The sequence below is a fragment of the Lates calcarifer genome, linkage group LG20, assembly GCF_001640805.2.
Source record: "Lates calcarifer isolate ASB-BC8 linkage group LG20, TLL_Latcal_v3, whole genome shotgun sequence".
In the NCBI taxonomy this organism is placed as follows: Eukaryota; Metazoa; Chordata; class Actinopteri; family Centropomidae; genus Lates; species Lates calcarifer.
Genome location: NC_066852.1, coordinates 9,852,068 through 9,874,742, shown reverse-complemented (window position 1 = coordinate 9,874,742; position 22,675 = coordinate 9,852,068). Strand labels below are relative to the sequence as shown.

Genomic DNA, 22,675 nt, shown 5'->3' with positions numbered 1-22,675 from the left:
GTTGGCTGTCAAGTTGCACTATGGGTAATAGTAGAATGTGTGTAGTGTTTCCCCTACCATTGTCTTACCTCGACCCCCTGCCCTCCCAAGAACGCCAAAGAAAAAATGTTTAAAAAAGAATTTATGTTCACGCCCGCTTCCTGTTTCATGTATGTCTCCGCATACATGTCCGCACACAGGAGCAGAAGAGCCGTGGAGGAGATGGGTTGACTTATCACAGTTAAGAGTAAGAAAAACTCTGACTAAAGACAAAAGTTGGGGTTCTATTACATGCCAGTGGTAACTAACACCCCACCCTTGGCCTGGAGAAGTGACTTCCTGGATTGTTGTTGATTAGTGAGCTTTAAAGGCTCTGGACAGAGGCATGCTAGCTATTTCCCCCCAACCTAACTCTAACTGTCTCCTAAATAAAGCTTAACAGACAGATATTAGAGCGGCATCGATCGTCATTGGCTAACTCTGGGCAGGACAATGAATAAGCGAATTTCCTGAAATGGCAAACTATTCCTAAATGTATTTGGCTGGGTACATAATGGTAATGCAAAAATTAGACAGAACAGTTTGGGGGAGTGAACACGTCTCCATCCTTTATTTGCCTCTTGTTCCAAATAAGTCACGCGAGTCTTTTACAACACAGTGTAGAAAGTCATGTACTGTGTATAATTCACATTAATCTTTTTCTAAGTTGGATTTTCAGCTTGACTATGTATGCACACCAACTTTTTTGATGAGGATTCTAGGTGTCCTGACACATCTTACTTCCTCCTTAGAATGTGTGGAGTTGTCATAAGATGCAGTCACTAAGAGGGCTTTAATGAACTGAATATTTTTCCAGTCAGCTTGTCACTGTTTTGTCCTATAATGAAGCAGAGTACCGCTCGCATCACTAACTTTGAACATCCTGTAATGTTGCACACCATCTTCGTGCTGTATTTTACTGTCATCCCTTGTGTCTGCTGGCTGGCAGTGGAGTGTGGATATTGCAGGGTTGAGGGTGGAGGGATGAGGTGGCATTCAACCAACAGTTAGCGCCACATAAAGCCTTTATCACACCTAAACGGCTCTGTCTCCCAAAGCCAGAGTGCGATAAGCACTGCCCATTCATCTGTAATGATGTGGAGGCAAGAACCAACTGAACTGAGTTGAGAGGGAAAGGCTAACTCTGACACAGTGTGGATGGCTGAAAAAGGTACCGGGCCACTGGGGTTTTGCTCGTTCACTCCTCAGAATGATGTGTGAACGTGCTTTTATTTATTTCATGTTCTCTGTGGGTTGAAGTTAATTATAAGACAAGTGTTGTTTTACACTTCAAAGTACTGTAATTATCTGGAAGATGAAAATATGAAGCAGGGGCCACATTACACTATGGTAATTGAAAAAGTTTCCCTTTGGACTGCAAATTAAGTTTTTGCAGCCAGACCAAATATTCTTAGACACTTAACCCTGTCTTTACATGCTTATTGTAAGCTTCCCTTCTGAAGTAATAATTGAAAAACCCACGAGTTCCCAAGTTCCACTTCTAAATTGGGAACCAGTGTTTCCAGTATTTCTGATAGCATGTGAAAGCAGAAGTAAATTAAAGCAGAGATTATTCATGGTAATGGAACAGAACTTGTTAAATCTACAAACCTCGTGGTCTACCTTTGGCTCTCACCACAGTTTGCGCTCCCATTGTGCACTGGAGGCGATGTAATCATAACTTTACAGCTCTAAATGTAACCATGTGTTTGCACCCCAAAATGCAGAGTGAAAGCATCACATGAGCTGCAGTTACAGATGTGATTTACAAGGTTATATTCACATTTAGCAAGGTTGTGATATCTGACAGTTTAATTTGAGATACAATGGTGTGTCAACTGTGAAATGAACTCTGTATACAATCTGGATACAAGACACTGATTCGAAGGCAAGACCTTTAGGAAACCAAGCTACTTATCATGAAAAGCAGCCTAAAAGTGTTGCTAAAATTGTAAGGCAAGATTGATACTGCAGTCAGATGATACTGTGGTGACACAAAGGAAAAGATGAATAGATGAATAAAACCACATACATATCACTTTCCATGGTAGTAGCAAAAACATTGTTCAGGGGTTTTACATTCAGTGAAAATAAATGCTATTAATACTGTTAAATTTGGAACATTGCACAACAAAGTATTAACTGAAATTCAAAGTAGTCTTGGCCTCTGTTAGTCATGGCCACAATTCTATGAGGCTATGCTAATGCACAACGATGCTTTGAGTTAAATGCTAATGCCAGTATGCTAATATGCATGCACCATCAATGCTAAAATGCTGATGTTTACTGTGTTCACCATCGTAGATCAGCGTTTTAGCATTTTAAGATTTGCTAATTAGCACTAGACATAAAATACAGCTGAGGCTGATGGAAATATCATTAGCTTTGCAGGTATTTAGTAATAAACCAAAGTGGTAATGAAGCAATTCACCCTGTAGTTGTTGAGATATTTCAGTCAGGATTAAACAGCTGGAGTGACTGACCTAACTGACAGACTGGTAGTGCCATCCCTTGAGTCACGCTGCTAGCAGGGCCAAATAAATGATACATTCTCCTACAGTGCATACAGTATGTTGAGTTTTGAATTATTATAAGAAATGCTGTGCCACAGTGGAATTAAACTTTAGTGAAACAAATTTAACAAAAGTGGTTAAATTGTCACTGACACCAATGATTTTATATTAAATCAATCTTCAAAATGACAAAATCACATGACATAACAAATGTAACCCTTGGTGCCTGTTGTGGTAGACAGAAAAGTAGAGTTTATCCATGGGGTATTATAAATGTATTACAAAGGAATCATCCACAACAAAGTGTCATCATTCCTTCCTTTTTGACCAAACAGACACTTCTTAGTTAAACTCAGCGTACCCATTTTGCCCTCTTGTGCCTTTTTAAACACACTGACGGGGCTTAACAAGCACACCTTTCACATTCACACACGCACTGACTCAAACCTGCAACCTGTCTGTGTCTTCCAGGTGTAATTGGCTCACTGACTGCAGCTCTGGACCCATCAGGAGTTCCAAAGAGGATGATGGATGAGACCACAGAGTCCACCTGAGAATGCTACCTGACCCTCTGCCTCACCATGTCACCCTAGGAAAACGGTTAACCTGTCCCTTTCCACACACCCTCTTTTTTGCCTTTGTTATCTCCCATAACCCACTGAGTTTGTGATCCCTGTCTACACCCAGCTGAAGTCCTAGTGATATGACTAAAAGAGCCTTTATTTTGGACATGTTGTTTTTTCCTTTTAATGCTGCCAGCCACCAAGGCTATGGTGGGAAACATCATTATACTTCTCGGCAGATTGCTAATCACTGTCTGGTGTGGCTCTTGGGACTAGTGCTACACCTGACCCTGTCCTCATGTCAGCGCGTTGACCTGAAACACCCCATAGTATCCACAGGCTATGGGAAGGTCCGTGGTATCAGGAAGGAGCTCAGCAATGAGATCCTGGGCCCCGTGGAACAGTACTTAGGTGTGCCATATGCCACTGCACCTATCGGCGAGCGTCGCTTCCAGCCTCCTGAAGCTCCGGGCTCCTGGCAAGAGATCCGCAATGCCACCCATTTTGCACCCGTGTGTCCCCAGAACGTGCACGGGGTTTTACCTGAGATCATGCTGCCAGTGTGGTTCACAGACAACCTGGATGCTGCAGCCACCTATGTTCAGAACCAGAGCGAAGACTGCCTTTACCTCAACATTTACGTACCCACTGAAGATGGTGAGTGAGACCAAACTCTCATATTAGCTTAGTCTTGGCCTGTTTTTTACACACACACATACACACATATATATATATATATATATATATATATATATATATATATATATATATATTTTTTTTTTTTTTTTTTTTTTAATTCAGAATGGGTCAAAAAAATGTCTGTCTGCCTCAAACTGAGAAGGAAGATTACTTTATGTCACAACTGTTTCACAGTCTAAGAGCAGCTTCTACTTTGTAGATCATTTTCAGAAATTTGTGTGAGTACTTCCTGGAATAATTGTCATTTTGATAAATTTGTAAGGATTATATTCTGTGGTAGAAGAGCTCTTAACGTGAGCCAAAAGACACTCAAGAGATTACCAAAGAATATATTCTCTGATAATCCCCTGGGTTTGTATTAATGCCAGTCTCAGTTACTATTGGTTATTGAGTGTAATCATTTTCTAGATGTACAAACTACAGCATAGTCACATATGCAATCTTCCCTCTGCTAATACTCTGTTAAGCAATTAGAAACACTTAACTTTTATTGCTCATATTTAATTAATTCAAACATTCAATCAAATGCTTCAAAATAATACAGAAGATGCACGACTTCATTTCTGTACCAATTAGCCACACTGGGACATGCTGCGTTTTAACTCAACTTAACACTAATTTGTTTAAATCATCCATGAACATTATATCTCCATCATAGTAATTGTATTTGCTTGCGAACGTTAACCTTTTGCATGAGCAATGCAGAGTAAGTCACATGTTTTGAGTGACTGAACAAAGTGAACCAGTGATTTAGTAAATAAAACAGTGACTCATTCACACCATTAACATTTTGCTACTTCAGCCAGTACAAAAGGAGAAATCTCTCACCAACATAAGTCCTTGTATTTACAACATTTTCTTTAAAACTGTAAAAGAAAAAAGTATTTTATTTTATGCTACTGTTACTTATATTCTAGTAATTTCTTGTTAGTCTCAATTCTGTCTTCTGTTGTATCCTTGTAGTCCTTGCTAGCTTGTCTACTTCTACTCTATGAAGGTTAAAAATAAGTGCATAATCCAACTGTCCTTGAAAAATGCGTTAAAACACTCTGTATCAAAGGAAAACATTGTAAATATTATTTATCAATCTGTCATGTTTCTTTCTTCTTTCACCTCTGTTTAGTTTTGACAAACCAGTAACTCACTTATGCTGTCATTTAAATCTAATCGGTGCAAAACTTAATGAGAGAAACAAACCAAAGGAACACTTGTAACATAACTTCTTAATCAGATATTGAAAATTTCATTCAAGGTTCCCATGAGTATAAATTAATTTCCAGTTCTTCAGTGTGTGGGTCTGTTGCCCAGTGTGAGACTTCCACCAACTCTTCAGTACTGGCTCAGTAAAAAGCATTTTCAATAATCAACTCCTACTAAAACATATCAATTGTAACATCTAAAAGACTCATAAAGCAATATCATCAGACCCACATGCAGCATGGTATTAAAATACTGTAACAGCTCTTACAGCCAATAGTATTCACCTGACAACATCAGTAGCGCTTACTCAGCTTCTCCTGTCAATGGCCTTCACCTTGTAGGTCCATTCAAGGCTTCCATATGAAAACAGCATGGTTTACTTTTAATGGTCAACAAGTAAGCTGGACATACCTACATCTCTTCATCATTTCAGTTAACTGAAGGTCTAATATTACCATTCACACTGTCATGTATTGCATTACTATTAAATAGAAGTGATACAGACAGGATTTTAACTATTGACAAACTGTTTGATCAAAGTTGCCTTTGCAGTGTGGCAGTTTGCATTGAACTGCAAACAAGGAGCTGTAACTAACTGTGCTTTCAGCAGTGGTAGCATGTGACCTTAAACCTCAGTGACATTTCACTTTCATGGTTTGTACTGCATGGATGCTGCACTGTGGTTTCTGTGGTTAGACTTGGAAAACTAATCTTGTTGTAGCAGCTAGCTTAGTAGAAATATAACAAATACAGTATACTGCCAAAAACAACCTTGTTAAGGCCTCCTGGGGTGAAATTAGTCGAAAACTGAAAATCACTATAAGGCAAAACCTCCACCTCTTCATGGGCTGTCTGGGTGTACTTTTTGCTTTAATGATCCAGTGGAGAGCGTTTGAGAAAGCAGATGGGCAGGTAAAAGAACACAGGATCAAAGTGTATCTTTGAAGGTGAGACATATGCTACTCATGACAGTAAGCAAGGATAAGGTTAATTTTTTTTAAGTCTATGATTAATGGGCTCACTTGAGAGTTCCCTGAGAGTATTCATGAAAATATGTTTATGTATTACTGCTGCTCATGTATGAAGTATAACTTTAGGATTAATCCAGGGGGGCTACAGCATTGTTGTATTTTAACACTGAAGCTGAAACCATAACCTACAGTTCTTAGAAAGATTGTGTCAGTGTTACAGATTAATTATTTTATTGATGCTCCACAGCCAAACAGAAAGATGGAAACAGATTAATCGCTAGTGGAAAATATCAAGTATTACTTTATTATAAAGTGAGAGCACCAGAGGACTGAAAAAAGTGATTTTAACTACTCTGAAGATACAGTTCATTGTACATGCATGGGCAGAATGAGAGCTCATAGTTGTACAGTAGGTATGCTGTACACTACATATGTCACATACTCACCAAGAGGATGATGTAGAGCCTCCTGTGTTATTCCCAGGAGAAGAGGTGTGCAAATGAGTGAGACAGATTTTACATGTAGCCCTGTCTGCTTGTCAGAATCTTGTCACTTATTGTCAAGGGTCACTGCTTACACGAGGCTGATGCAGTCTCCAAGGATATGTTCTGCCTCGTGTGTGAGAGAAAAATACAGACTGGGGGAGAGTGAAGTGCTCCTGAAATCAAACAGACTGCATATTTCTCATATAACTGTTGTCACAATCCCTCAAATTGTTTACATGGTGTCAAACTTGCAGTTAAGTCAGAAGTATAAGCTTTAAAGCCTTGGATACTTGGTCTCAAATGGTAAGCATTTCTCTATGACAAAAACTGTTCATGTCTAAATAAACAACAATCACAGGTTAAGTACATGCATGCAAAGAACTGCTTATAAACCTCAACTATTGGAAGAACTGCCATGAAATTTTGTACTGACATTCATGTTCCCCAGAGGATGAATCCTACTGACTTTGGAGATTCCTTGACCTTCCCTCTAGTGTTACCACTAGGCTGGTATTTATGCTTGTTAGTGAAATGTCTCATCCACTATGGGATGGATTATTCTGGAATTTGGTAAAGACATTCATGGTACCCAGATGAGGAATCTTAATCCTTTGTCTCCTACACCACGATGAGGTGACATTTTGGGTTTAAGTAAGATGTCATGAAATTTATGTACACATATCCATGATACACCCACTGTCCAAGGACAGGTCTGCTGCTGTCCACATCCACATCCATCCTGGAGTATGATCAGGGCTTCTGTGATGTTTCAGCTAGGCTAAGCCGTTTTAGCTGGTAACTAAGTTGGTGCCAGTAAAGTGATGGTCAAACATGTACAGAGGGCGGATGTTGGTGCTGTACTGTGCTGTGTTTGGCAGCGAGGAGTTGCATTCCCACTCACAGTGGATGTAGGTGGGCCAGAATGAATTGGCAGCACAGATTCATACACAGCCTGGATCTAAACGTTTTGGTGCCAGATTTGGCCTGCATGACTTGATTTTTGATACATTAAATCTCCAGAGTACAACATCACACATTATGCTCCTATTCTACCTTAAGTTATGCCCCCTTCCTCTCCTGCTATATCTGTTTCAGACCTAGAAATACTCTCACTGATAATATTCTCTGCATTATTCTTTGGACAAAAGAAAATTCACAGCTCTCTTTTCTTTCTGCATCTGTTCACCCTTCCTGCTCTATCCTCTCTGAAACCATCCCTGCCTCTTCTCCTCTCTCCTCCATCTTTATGCAGATGGCAGTAGAAGGGGTCACTGTTCTGAATGCAAATGAGCTCTTCCCACCCACCCCCCTCCCCCAGGCCACTATGTACCCTGCTACTTCTTCAGCTCAAATGAAAAACAAATAACTTAGAATAATCTAAATAACACAAATGTTCTAGTGGACTGAGCAGTGAGTTTTATACTTTCCATTTATCTTTCTCTTGCTTCCTACCTCCTACCCTAGTGTTCACCCTAACCCTCCTATGTTGCCAGGCTGATAGGCAAGAGCACTGTCTCACTGCATTCCTATTTTCTCAAGACACTCCTCAGCCAAGAGCCTAAGATCCTTCATTTTTATTGCTGCTAGAGCAGCCATTTACCGTGCCTTTATTAAAAACCATATTTCAGGAGGCAGGACAGTGGAGGCAAGGATGGAGCTGGAGGCTGGGGGCACAGTAGAGGAGATGGAGAGCAGAAGGATAGGACTGCATGTGCTGGAAGCCGCTGCCTGGATGCCGGGGGGGGATGGGGGGGGTTGAACCAAAGCTGTGTCTGACACCTTGTCAAGCAGACAGGCCACCACAGACATGACATACTGCAGCTTCATCCCGTTTACTGCACTGAGGAAATGGAAAGGGACGGGAGACAGCTTGCGCTCTGGCCACTGGCTCACTGAACCGAAAAGAAATGCTGTTGACTGAGAGATGGAGCTGCATTAGGTCAAACAGTACTGGGACAGCCCACGCTAAATGTGCCTGTGTAGGCCAACGCATTTCACTGACCAGTGGACAGCAGGAGACAATGCCTACTGGCAGGCTTCTGTGTGGTGACAGATGGGGAATATGTTTTTGACTCTTAGAAGTGCATATGTTTGTTTCTCTTTGACTGCATCCTACAATTCGTCTTGTCAAAATCCATTGTAATACTTCTTCATAAAAAGTCTGTTGTGAAAAGTCAGACCATAGATACTACCGTGAATATTTATTTCAGTGCAAATCGTTACTACCCATTAATCAAGCAATAAAAAGTCAGATGACAAAAAATGTATGCAATGAATTTTGCATAATTTGCTGCTTTTCTCAGTTTGATACCTATAGCCATCCCTAGAGCCATGCTAGCAGCAGTGCTGGTCAGTCTACCATTTTGGTCCAGACTGAAATATCTCAGCAGCTATTAGATATTTTGCCATGAAATGTTGTGCAAACATTTATGGTCTACAGACGAGAACATTATACCTGTTAAACATCAGCATGTTAGCATTGTTATTGTGAGCATATTAGCATGCTATTTTAGATCAAAGCACTGCTATGTGTGAGTACAGCCTCACAGAGCTGCTAACATGGCTGAAGACTTTTTGGAGACTTGATCTGACAAAACAAGAATGCACCCTGGGAAACTGTGATGGGCATTTCCACTATTTTCTGACATTTTAAAAAAACAATTAATTGAAAAAAATCATCAAAGGATTATTTCAATCATGAAAATAATCCTAAACACAGCAGTACATTTTCTGTTTGGGTTGAACCAAACAGTGATTGTCCGTTACCAAGCCCGGCTGCCTGTTTGAGCGGAGCTCATCCTCGCATTTAGGTTAGTTCTTTATTGAGCATTAGAAAACAAATGAAATCAGAGAAGTCTCCATTAAGCGCTGAGGTGTGGTTTTAGAGTGGTGCTAAGTAGTGGGGAAGTGCTGACAAGACAGAGCTAATGTGCCTTTTTATCCATTACCAGCCTGTCTACCTGTCTGCTCTGTAGCCCAGCACCAACTACTGTATCATCTCCCTCTATGGCAGGAAGTGCTCTCTGCATCCGGCGCCTGCATAGTGGTACTCAGAGGATGCAGCAAATCCATTCAGCATTGATCTTTTTCCATTTAGACAGACGATAAACATTTTATATCAGGAAACCATATTCATATAGAGGGTTGGGTGAAAATGCGGTATTATGATTGTAGAGTGCAGTGATTCTCTGAGTCTCTTTCGTCAATAGACGCAAAGCACTGTGAAAAGGGAAAGGGCATATGCCATCACTTCACTGTGAGGTTTCCGGCTGAATGATAGAAACAGACGTCTCAGCAGCACACTGGCAGAGTGATAAATCCCTTGGCAACCCAACATAGAGTATTTTTTAAAATGAGTGACTGCAGTGCCTCCCCACTGGAGAGCTGGGTGGGCGCAAGGAAGGTAGCAACAGATGATAAGGACGCTGTTAACATGCCTTGTGTAGCATGTGGACATTTGTGCGTGGCTGCGGGTTTGTGAACATGAGCGTGTTTAATGACTTTCTTGAGAACGTATAGACAGTGACAGAGAACGACACAAAATGCAATGCTAATTGTGGGCCGATGAAAAGCTCAGCTGACAGAAACCAAGAAAAAACAAATTAATGGGATCCTTATCAGTTAAGACTTAAAGAAGTTGACGTGCCAGGGCATTGGTTGGTCACTGTGATAAATGCTTGTTATTGGCTCTGCCCTATAGAGCATTTAACGCTCCAGCTTAATGTGGGGCTCCTCTTTGACCTTGGTGAGGGGAATCCTGTCACAAGCCTTTGTAGGCAATGCAGATAGAAAAAACAGCTCCCTCCTTGTGAATTTGGTCAGAAAGAGTCACATTTCAAGCTCTATTCCAGCATTTCTCTTTGCACAACGTGTGTGTGTATTCATGAAGAGCATCCGTGCCTGCATGTGTGTGTGGGTGAGAGTCTCCAGTGTTAAATTTTAACAGTGTAGTCTCTATGGACCGTCTAGGGACTTTTGCCTTAGGACTGCAACACTGTCCTGAGTTGGAGGAGGACACAGAGTATCTTGGCATTCCTTCGCTTTTTCTGAACGGAAAGAGTGATGGCTTGATTCTGCTCATTGATTTTTCTTTACAAAGCAGAAGTGTGTCAGGGCTGATTGGGAGAAGGATTGAGGAGAAGTGGCCTCTGGGGTTATTTACGAGGCAGTCCGTGACTAGATCCTAAGCAGTTAAAACAGATGAGTTTGGGGTTATCTTTTCAGGAAACAGTGTGTAATCCTTGTAAACATTTTGTCTTGAGCTACACAGTTACACAATTCCTACAGAGCACACAGCATCTTTTGCTTCTGCTGTTTCTCTCTTGTAATCCTTTCTTGTTTTTCTGTTTTGTTTTTCTACAAATGCAATCCCTCTGAATTTTGTCTTTTGTCCCCCCCCCTTTTCTGAACCTCAGGTCCGCTCACAAAAAAACATGATGATTCTACAATGAACAGACCAAGGGATGAAGGTATTTTAATTGCATGTTTTTCTTTCCTTGTGCTCTACTTTTGAAACTCCGTGGGGAAATGTTGTGTTTGTATCTGTGTTAATAATCATCTTATACTCACCACTCCATGTGCACATTACACTGTCCATTGTTAACTGCTTTAGCACACAAATCTGTCATTTCTTCTCACAGGGCTAGCTTTTAGCTAATGCTAATTCATGCATAAAGAGTCGTATATGAAATATTTGTTCTTCAGTTCCTCCTGTTACAAATTCAGTTACTTGCACAGGGAGCTGATTTACTTTCTCAGTCGGCATGTGGTTGATCAACCACATGCTGATGTTCTGACTATCCGGTGTGATTGATCACTGAGAATCAATATTCTTGTGCTAAATTCCTTATGGAATAGCATGCTGTTATTCACCTTTGTAATGTTATTGGGCCCTCTCCATTTTTTTCTTTTTAAAGTAGGAAAAAGTGGAGAGTTTCTGCATATCTTTGCTATTGCTGTACATTTTCGAGTTCACTGCAGTCAAAGGGAGATGCTCTCACTATTCGTTACTGATGCAGCCAAAATCTATGCAGACAGCATGTGGGTATGTTTCTGTATACGTGACCAGACGTACTGTCTAAGTGTATATCACCTAGCATAGAGTGTATTACATTTCCTTTGTGCATGTGTGTCTACTCAAGCACATGTGCAAATTTACGCCTGAGTGCATGTGCTCTAATTTGTGCCAGCATGTGTGTGTGTTTTGTTTTTTTTCCCCTTCTTTTTTTTGTGCTATTTGGGTATTGAATTCTCTCTCCTTTGCATCTCTAATTGCTATGGTTTAAAAAGAGACAGATGTAGCTAATCCAATTGTGTGGTTTCTTAACGGTGAAAACAGAAGGATTCATGCAGGATTGTCGAGGAGAGGAGCAGAATGATAGAATAGAGATGAAAGGAGAAGGAAAAGCTGAGCACTGCAAAGAGCACAGGGGAGGGCAACGAGGGGGAGAAAAGGGAAAAATAGTCATAATGAAGACAAGTGCATGATGAAATGACATTTATAGAGCTTTGAAAGTGAGAGAGATGTGGAGAAAGAGAGCGTGAGAAGAGGGGGATGAGTGGGAGACTGGTAGAGCTTGACATTTATGCCGACACCTGATGGATCTTGACAGGATCAGGAGGGCTTGGGCAAGGCTGAATTCCTCACTTAATTGCTTAGGTATGGATCGGACATAGGTTCCCAAATATTGTTGGAAAAATACTATCATTGGCATCTTCATTTTGAAAGTTATTTTCAAGAATCTGCATTGCTTGGGTGAGGGTTTGGGTACAAAAAAGAGAAAAAGAAAAAAAAAGCTCAACTGCTGAGTCAGGCTAAAAACTTTAACGCCCAAATCAATGAAGATTTCCATAAGAGAATGAATGAGAGAGGACCAGAGGAATGGAAAAGTAGAATGTAGGCAGTTTCTATTGAAAGGTAAGATGTTACATTGAAGGTGGGTGTGAGGGAGGGAGGTGGATATTGAGGAGGATGGTATCAGGTTAAGTAGAAAGGAGGGGAGTGATTAATGTGCCAGTGTTTTGGAGGCAGGTGGGAGCAACAATGAGTTCCTCGTTGGACATATAGGCTGTGCATCAGAGTGAAACACATTTACCCTGCGACCCTGCAACCCCCGTAGTCACCTCTTTGTTTGTGCTGAGCCTCTTTCAGTCATAGTATATTTCCCTCACTTCACCACACCCCCAAACTGTTTCCATCCTTCATTTTAATTCCATGTTGTTTTTAGTTAAACTTAGTTAAATTTGTCATCTTCAGTTTGTTATTAACACTAAAGGTCGCCTTGCCAGTCAAATCCCTGTATTCTCACCAAAATATCTATTCCATGCATGTGTGCGATATTTTGAAGTAATAAAATTGAGACAAGTGATCTTTTTAAGTTCAACTGTTGAAAGTATAAAACCCCAAAATGTTGTCAGAATGAAGTGATGAGATAGTGTGCAGGAAGTTTTCTTCTTTTACAGCACTTGGACTTTTTACCTGTCCACCTTTCATTAAGGCATTGTAGGTATGCATGAGCTTTTTATCTTTTATTCCAAAATGAATGGATTTTTATTTCCATTTAGGGCTTTTTTTTTGGGGGGGGGGGGTGTTACCCCTACCCTTTATTGGGCTTAGCAAATATTTTAGTTTTAGCTTTCAATTTTTCTATAGCTCTGAATTGTTGAGAAAAAATATTTTCACTCTGTCTTTCAACTTCAACAAAAAAAAAAAAGGTATATCTCAGTTTTGGAGTCATATATAAGAGATTGGGTAAAAGTAAAAACCTTAATGTACTGTAACACTATATGGTTACATTGTGAAATACAGGTAGGTGTATTCTCAGAGGTAATGCAATTTAAATGCATTGGTGTCATTGGTGTGGCTATAAAAACCTCAAAGGATCTGTAGCCATTAACTGCCAACATAATTGTTGATCTATCATAAAAATTGCAAGCTGCTCAAATTTTACTGTCCAGTACAGCAGTAGATACCCATTTACCTTCATGTTTCGGCCTTTTAGGAAAAGCAATGAAAGAAAGCCTCAATGGGAAAATACATTTTCTTGCCAAGGCTAATGGACCAGAGGCTGTTGAAAAGGGAGGCTCTCTATTAAAGACACAATCTGTGATATAAATGTAAACCAAAGAGAAATATCCTGTCACTTAACTTTTGATGGTCAAGTTGTATTGTGTGACGTAGACACTTGGTTTTAACAAGGACAAAGAATGGATGGAGAAAAAAGAGATCAGTTCAGATCTTTATTGTTCTACAATAGGAAATTCTTTTTGCAGCAAGGCGGCAGAAAAACACAACATGAAAGCATACAACAAAAAAATAAAAAGACATTTGACAAAAGTGCCCGTATTGCACTCGCAATTCAAACGAGGATGTTTGTTAAATGTAAGGAAAACAGCAACAAAGAGAATAAAGGTAAGAAAAATGAAGTGTTCAGCTGAGTGAGGAGCCAAGAGGAAGTTTATGATGTACTGGAATTAAGAGCTCTTATGCGCTTGTGATAAATGAAAACTTGAAACTGGTGCACATGGTTTGTGGAGACTTGTATCTCTGACCAGAGGGCAGGATGTCAGATTAAAGAGAGGATTAGATAGGGTGGATGTAGCTTTTTATGTGATTCCTCTGTTATAAAGAGAGGTCTGCTGCTCACCAATGATTTTACTCACTGTCTTGACATTGTTTCCTAATTGATACATGTTTCATACATTTAAACCAACAAATTGTTAAGAAGCTAAGGACGGATTCTGTAATACAGATACAGACTTTTCTGTCCTTGCTGTGTTGCATCAGTTTATTTAAACTGCCCATTCTAAGTCTTATAGAAGCAAAATGCACTTTGAATATTCTTTTAAGTTTTGATGTCTGACAGGTAAGTTTGTATGTAGTATGTTTACACCAGTAGTCCTTGTTAACACAGCAGTACAACAGAACTGTAAAATACTGATTGGACCTTTAAAATGGCAGCTACATGTCACTGTTATTTCTCTCTGAGGATTTAATTTCTGGTATATGAGTGTTGCTGTGAGTGTGGCTGATGATGGCATGCTGATGTCACTCCTCTGTACTGTCCTGGTAATGCCGGGATAATTGAACTTGTTTACATATCCTCTGGGAAATCAGCCGAGGTTCAGAACCCACCAGGGAAGAGAGGAAAAAGAGCAGCATGTCAGAGTGTACGGCTGAAAATGTATATTTTTAGCCAGTCTGCTTGTGTCATTCATGTGATCCATAAAAGATGTCTGCATGTGTGAAGCCATATGTGCCATTTTGCTGTGTTCACTTGTGTGTGTGCGTGCGCGTGCGTGTGTGTGTCCGTGTACGTTCGACTGTGAGTGACGCACCCAAGTGCATGTGTAACCTGAGATTCAGGTGGTGATGCAGGCGGGTGTGCAAATACGTGAGTAGAATTTGTTACCACGGCAACAGGCATTCAGTGAGTCGGTGCAATGGAATGGCTGGTGCAGTTCTATTAGCGAGAAGCAGTTTCCATAGCGACTCAGCATCGCAGCTGCCTATGCAAGAGTTTGTGTCTGTGTGTGTGTGTGTGCGCGCGCGTGTGTGTGTGTCTGTATGAATACGGTGTGAATCCTGTGTGAATTTGAGTGTTCATTACCGTACCTCACTATGTATGACTTTCTCTGTAACATTTCATATTTTTTCATCCTCGCTATCATGTTTTTTTGGCATAAACCTCCCATCTATGTCTCTACCCCCGTCAGTTCTCTCTCACTGCCCTATTTTCATCTCCTTCCTCTCTCTGTCTTACCCCCCTTTATCTCTCGTTCTCCTCTCCTATCTCTCTCTGTCTCCCCATCTCTGAGTGCTAAAGCTCATCAGGGTAAACAGATGCTGTGGCTGTTATTTATGTTTCCACTTGGTCTGGCTTTCATACAAATTATCCACAGGCCCTGCACAGTGCAGACGCTCAGCCTAACTGGGCTGCACTGGCAGCTCCCTCAGCCTTATCCACACTCAGACACTCAGACCATACCACAGACGCTGCAAGAGGGGGGATTCAGGAGAGTTGGGAGGGGGGTTGGCGCACACACGCACACACACACATGCTGACAGAGTGAACCATAGCAACACACTGATGGGCATAAAGACACCAATAACAGAGGAAGGCCTCAGAACTGGCTGCACCATTTGCTCCACACATGGAGGGGCATAACAGTTTGGGAAGGTACCATCACTGCACAGGAGAGGAAACAGACATCACAGAATAAAATATAGAGGATAAGCCCAGTGGGACAGACATGAAATACTTGCTGCCAACTTAAAAGCAGTCTACTGCAAATGTTTCATACTTCAGTATCTTCATCGTCTCTTTTTCTAGTGAATCACTGGCTGCAGGAGGTTAGAAAATACTCCATATGGATCTTTTTACTAAGAGGAACGCCGCAGTTATATAAATCCAGAGCTGCCACATTAAACTGGCTAGACTACCTGTTGCTTGTAGACACAGAACAGGAATTCTGTGGTAAAGAATTTCATAAACATAAAAATAACTAACACCTTTGTGTTGTGCAGATATTCGGGATCGTCGTAAGAAGCCGGTCATGCTGTTCATCCACGGGGGCTCCTACATGGAGGGCTCAGGGAACATGTTCGATGGCAGCGTCCTTGCCGCCTATGGGAATGTCATTGTTGTCACCATGAACTATCGCCTCGGTGTGCTCGGTAAGTTTGGTGTGCCAGTTAGTAGGCAGCGGGTGCATCTGATGTATGTTTATGAAAATTGTTTTGACGTGTTATCTCACCTGGACTCAAGTCCCTGGTGTGTCAGATATCTGAACAACTGCGTTCTATGAAAATATGTGCAGAAATGGTCACACAGTCCACATGTGTAATCTGCTGTAGCTTAATAAAGTCCCCATTAGAAAGGCAACATGATGTATGTTCCTTTCAAATAATAAATCTCTGTTGAACACAAAATGAACATTAAACTCCTCTGTCTGCAGGCTGCAGGCCTTTAGTCTGAATAGATTTTATATTGTTTTACTCTGAGCTAACTCAGCAAGGCATATGAATGCAATTCTACACCTGTAATGGAATATGCTGTAAAGATACTGTTTGAGTTTTTTGACATAAAGCAGCCAATTCTCTTGAATTATTTCAGCAGTGTTAATGTCTTTTTCTGTTAAGATTAAAAAGCTTTGTACAATGAATTTTACAATGATCTCCTTTAAAAGCATCTTAACGCCCACTTTGGCATAAGCACAACACCTTCACAAATGGAATAAATGGATTCAAACCCAGACCCCACAACCACTGACCTGCCCTCCACTGTCACAGCTGTGTCAGATCAGTGTGCTCCAGTGTCCCTCTATCTGTCCCCACAACTTAAGTGCCATTTTAGTGACTAGATATTTCACCTTGCTGTCATTCAGAATTCCTTGAATTGTAGTTACACATGTAAAGATTTTTGGGGTCTATAGCAGACGGAGAGATAGTTACTGTATTTTCTCTACAAAAAGGAAGATAAGTTCTGTTGTAATGAACACTATAGAATAGGATAGTGTAATAGTCACTGCACCACATATTTTTTTAACTCAGAAAAGTGGATTTACTGTTAGGCTACTTTCTACAATGTTTTTGGGAAATGGCATCTTTAAGCCTTGGCCTAGCTGAATCAGACTGATAAATTTGAACCTAGTCCAAAGCTATATTTTTGCAGTTTTTTTGTTGATTTCTGTTAGCTTGCAAGGCTAATGTAACACAGTAGCTACACTCTGCCTCTTTTCCTCATCCCAGTGGGTATTGTATATGTAGCTGCAACACGTGACAGGTATGGACATAGTTGACTGGCACAGTTAGAGAGACTGAATGAGAGAAATTTCTTAATAAATTCCATCTGAAAATAACCAAAGCAAAACCCTGAACCTGACAGGTCCTGACAGAGTATCAGGATTCAGGTCAGGTAGCAGAAGTATAATGCACACCTGATAATACAGACTGTAATACACTATACTATATTACTGTTCTGGGACTTGGAAATGTGTATGTATATTAACAGCCTTTGTGCGCACAGTCTTGAAGTGGTGCACAGTGAGGTCAAGTTAAACCTGAGTTATCATTTCTGCTGCTCAGACTTCATCATTTCCACCATTATCTGCTCACTGAATGTTATTTCTGTGCAGCAGGGATTTTATAAGAAAGCACAAGCAGGTGTATTTACTGTGTTCACTTAGCCTGAAAATGACTTTTCTTTTACTAATTAATTGTTGTTCTGACATGCACTTCTGCAGAGAAAACTGACTTCAGACACACAACCGACCACTTAGTGCCTTTGGTGTACATTCAGCCATTGAAAAAAGCCCTGAAATGTGTGTCTGTTGCTTTCAGTGTATTTTTGGATTAAGGGGTATTCTATTTGTCCATTCTGTTGGAGCTTTACAGTGCTTGCATGGCCTGTGAGTGTGGGCTGAGCTGAGTGTGTGTGTTTGTGTATGTGTGTGTACACCTAGCCCTTGTGTTGCTGGATATCAGTGGAGTCAAGTATTTACATTTGGCGTCATCTTTTGGAGGTGTTTGCACAAAGACTATCTGTGTCAGTCACTGTGGTTGCCAGGTTGGGTAATCAGATCTTGTTTATTGCATCACGCCTGTTTCAACATATCAGAATAATGATAAACAGAGAAATGGGAGTAGTTTAGGATACCGTCCAAGAGTTGCAGTGAGTAGTAGCAGAGGGTAACATGATCTAGCCCGTTATTGACCGTGCCAGTGGAGAGGCACAGGGACAAGGACAAACTAAGAGTTGGTGAAATGAGGACCGGGACCTACAGCTTTATCCAAGCTGCATATCAGCTGTTTTACGTCCCTTTTCACAGCTTTAGCACAAACCGAGACTATTAACAAGTTGAGACATTCACTTCACAATCTGAATTCAGGGTTGTTGAATCTGGTATTGATTCAAACGATTTTCATTTGTATCTTTCTTTTACTTTCACTTAACAGACACGCTCAACTTTGTTTCAGTTTTGCCGATTCATATTAACATTGTTGCTGTGATAGACACTGGAGATGTTTGAAGGAGTGTGCATTAAAATACGTACAAAATACATAAACATCAAGATGGAGAGCGATCCTGCTGAGTGATTATGAGGGATGACGCAGTGTCCTCGATTCCTTTAACGTTGAAAATTTTGGTATGTGGGCGAATGTGTGCTCTCTCTGTCTCTCACTCCCAGATATGCTTTAAATGGGTTACTGTACTAAGGCGATTATCCCTCTGTGTGTGTGTGTGTGTGTGTGTGTGTGTGTGTGTGTGTGTGTGTGTGTATGTGTGTGTGTGTGTATGTGTATGTGTGTGACTGTGTTTGTATGTTTGTGTAGCATAAGCATGCATGTTTGTCTGTGTGCACACCAAAATCTTCTTGCGCATGTGACAGTGTGTGAGTAAGTGTGTGTGCGCGCTGCTCGGTTGCGTGCCGTGTGTAAAATATATATATGAATAATGCACCGTCCATGTAAATTTTTAATAGCACTCCGCTCTGACACTGTGTATTTGAGTCAAAGTGAGAAACACAAGCATACCGTATTTTAATAGTTTTATGTTCTAATCTTTAGTATTATCCTGTACTTACACACACAGAAGCTTACACATGCCAGCCTCATTTCATACAGTGCCTGCGCCTTTAAGAGAGTGATAGGGAGTCAGGAATAAGGGAAGAAGAGAGAGCAGGGAATAGAGACAGATGAGCGAGGGAGAATCATAGAGAGACAGTGAGGGAAAAGGAAGCAGAAGGGGGGAGATGGGAACAGTCTAAAAATAAACCATCAGAAATGCTTTTTAAAATCTGCAGTGATGCAAAGTATTCATTCAAATAAATGCTCCTGCAATGTGACCACAGCACCCTTGCATATGGTCTAACATCTTATGCTTTAATTCCACTAGGACACATGCATGTGTAATTTCCCAACAAATGATACACTCTCCGGAATTTTCTTATTAATTTATGATATGCCCTGTCATGGAATAAAATGGGTGAATGAGGAGAAAATGTCTGCTGCACACAGCTTGGTTCAGAGGTTTGGTGACAGTTGAGATTTCAGATTGCTGCTCAGCTCACCTACTCCTACCTTCCTCCTGCTCCAGGCCCAGAGAGCCTTCTGATTTGTGTTGCACAGCCATCTGTTCAGACTAATTAACTAATTAACTAATTAATGAACTCAGGGGAAAGGCCCACCATCGTGGGTTCTGAGACAGAGAACATTTTTCACCTCAGGAAGAGAGATGAAACACTTCTTCTGGAAACGTTTCTCTGCACTTTCTACCCAATTTCAGCTTTTTACTTGGACGTTCAGTAAGAGCAGCCTCCTTCATACTAATACCACCACATTTAAAAACCACAACCTTTACACAGAATAAAAGGAGTTATGAATTTAACATTTGTTTGGTTATTATCTTGCCAAAATGGATTGTTCAATTTACAGCTTTGGCTGGGTGATACTTTGTGTCTTAACATAACTCAGTTACCCATAATATTGTTGACAAGAATTGGATAAGTTCAACATAACAGATTTTGCACTGAATATTCTGACAATCAGCCATGTTTTGCATATGCTGCCACCAAGATCTGTATTTGTGGTCTTTTGATTTGATGTACACACAACATTAACATATTATCATCTTACAAAGATGATACGGTTAACAGCTGCCTGTTTACAGTGTAACACTAACATTCACATAGTTTAACAAGCTCTATTAACAGGCTTAACAGCCCTGAGCACCTTTTAAAATTGTTATGGCTAACCTGTTAGCAGGCAGTTTCTTATGTATCCACAGAAACAGAGCAACACTAGCACTCATATGAGGTCATGTTTAACTGACAAATGCAAGTCCAATACTCTATTTTTGGTCTCCACCACCTCCTGAAGAAAATATCTGGCTCTTCAGGTGCTAAATGTGCCACTATGTTAGTAACTTCACTCTTTCTTTGAGCAGCAAAGATAGAGGCAATTTATCAGAACTTTTTGATTGAAAACAGCTGGCTGCCACAGCTGGAGCAAGATTGATGAGAGCAGTAAGACTAAACCAGATCATTAAATTTGCTGGCTGGAGAGCCAAAACAATGAGCTGAAAGATGCTAAATGGCTTTGTAGAGCTGAGGGGGAGTGCAGAGTCAAGTAATAATTCTCAGTGGGTTTGTCAGTCTGAGAGACACTTTTCACAATACACACAGTCATTTGATCAGTGTTTTATATAAAAATATTGATTAGAGTTTGAGGTTTTGTTTATTGATGTAATTATGTTGTTTTACCACAAAAACAGTTATTAAAACCCAGCTGATGTGAGAGAACATGTAGTTAAACACACACACACACATAACACACTATATTTGTAACCAAATGAGACATAGTGAGATCATATAACATCTCAAGCTATCAGATATGCCACTTAAAATAATGGATAAAATGAAGTGAATGTTTTGTCTTTTCATCTGTTGTATTTGTATTATGTTTGTATTAAACCTTACAAAAACCTCATTATTTAATCTTATTTTAAAGCATATTTCTACCATTTATTCTTGTAAATTGGCTGTACTCTGTACAGTAGCACAATATTACTTTACTACTATTATTATACAACTCATAATAATTATTATTATTAGTTTATATTTTATATTTTGTAGTGCTATACTTAAAATAACTAAATGCAAAATATATTCACTATAGCTTGTAGTACTGTGCCCAATTCGTTTACCCATCAAGTACAGTTTAGTTAATTAAAAAATTATGTGCTCATGCACCCTCTTTGTGACTCACTAGTAAACACCATTACTTAATAGGTAACATTTTACAAGCCCGTGCACATGAAGACATTTTTAGCATAAGTCAAGTCAAACAATGTCCGTGCATCCATAAATACCACTCAGCTCAGTTAGCCCTGGGAATCAGTTCAAATCATATTATCCATTGTTCCCAAAAACATCCCTTTAAATGTGACATAAACAATATTTTTAGCCAGCACACATTTTGCTGTCAATTAATTTCAGCCTGCCGCCTTGTCACAACTCAGCTGTCCCTAAATACAAATGAAACACACACCTCCCACTCCCAGCACAGAGCCACAATCTTCCCACTCTGCGAGCAATCATGAACACTTCTGCCACCATATTCACCTATAATGCACTGATTGCATAGAAAACTAATTGTTTTGCTTCAGTGATGTAGATTCACATGCAAACCAAAATGTTGGGACTACATTTCAATAATTAAAACGCTAGATATGATTTCTTCCCTTTGCACAGATGACTACAGAGTTCTCAATACTTTCTCTGCTATCTGGCTCTTATTTGTGATTGTGTGTGATTTCAGGTTCTTGATACAAAAAACAGGAACCAAGGACAGTTTCTCTTTTACAGGCAAAGTTCACATTGAGCACTAATGACTTATGGGTATATTGACCAAAACTGACACCAATCTGCATGCCAGGCTGGCAGCCAGATGCACAGCTGGAGCAGTCAAATACAAGGAAGATAATTAATGCAGTTAGTCATACTGGATGCTCGACATCTTACACACCACATCAAGTGTTTAAATCAAACTCAAATTGTCAAGATGTAGAGAAAAGTACTGTAATCAACCATACTTTTGACACCACTGTATGCTGCAACAGTATCTAGGAACTGCTAACAGCTAATCTGGCACATTTTCAATCAACATTGTCAAAATGTAAACAAATACAGGCTACAGAAACAGGGCTCAAGTGTTAGCTCTCAGTTAACTCAGTGACTCCGTGGCAACATGGGCAGTTGGGGCACAGTCTCAGTTTTGTCGGGGGGGCAACTGTGTTAAACTTTGAATACCCCTTATTTAGATGATTTCTTGGTTGACAATACAGATTTGCAAAGATTTGTGAACCATCTTTAAGGCATTATTTGGCATCCTCTACTCTTAAAAACAGAGATTTGATATTCTAAACCACTGTTTCTATGTAACAAACCTCATTGACAAAAGAAGAGGGTTAACCACAACCAGATAATCTACTCAAATACTATAGATACTAAACATTCACTTGTCAAAACCTCACACTACAGATACCTCAATATGACTGTGATATAATATCCACACTAAAATAAATAAATATCCTATTAATGTAATCAGTAACTGTTACATAATACTTATTAAGCTAAGAGTTATGGTACATCAACTATCACATGGAGAGCAGAGTGGATACATATAATGGCAAATTTGATATCACCTAAGTGATTCAAAGCTCTAT

The 22,675-nt window shown here is 40.1% G+C and overlaps 1 protein-coding gene across 1 annotated transcript in view; it reads left to right on the top strand.

Annotated features, from left to right (window-relative positions):
- Nucleotides 1–22,675, top strand: part of nlgn2b (neuroligin 2b) — a 63,971-nt gene that overhangs the window by 21,400 nt on the left and 19,896 nt on the right. Inside the window, exons 2-4 of the mRNA XM_018691340.2 lie at nt 3,003–3,751; nt 10,865–10,918; nt 15,976–16,125. Coding sequence (XP_018546856.1) covers nt 3,235–3,751; nt 10,865–10,918; nt 15,976–16,125 — 721 coding nt within the window. The 5' untranslated portion in view covers nt 3,003–3,234. The remainder of the gene's footprint in view (nt 1–3,002; nt 3,752–10,864; nt 10,919–15,975; nt 16,126–22,675) is intronic.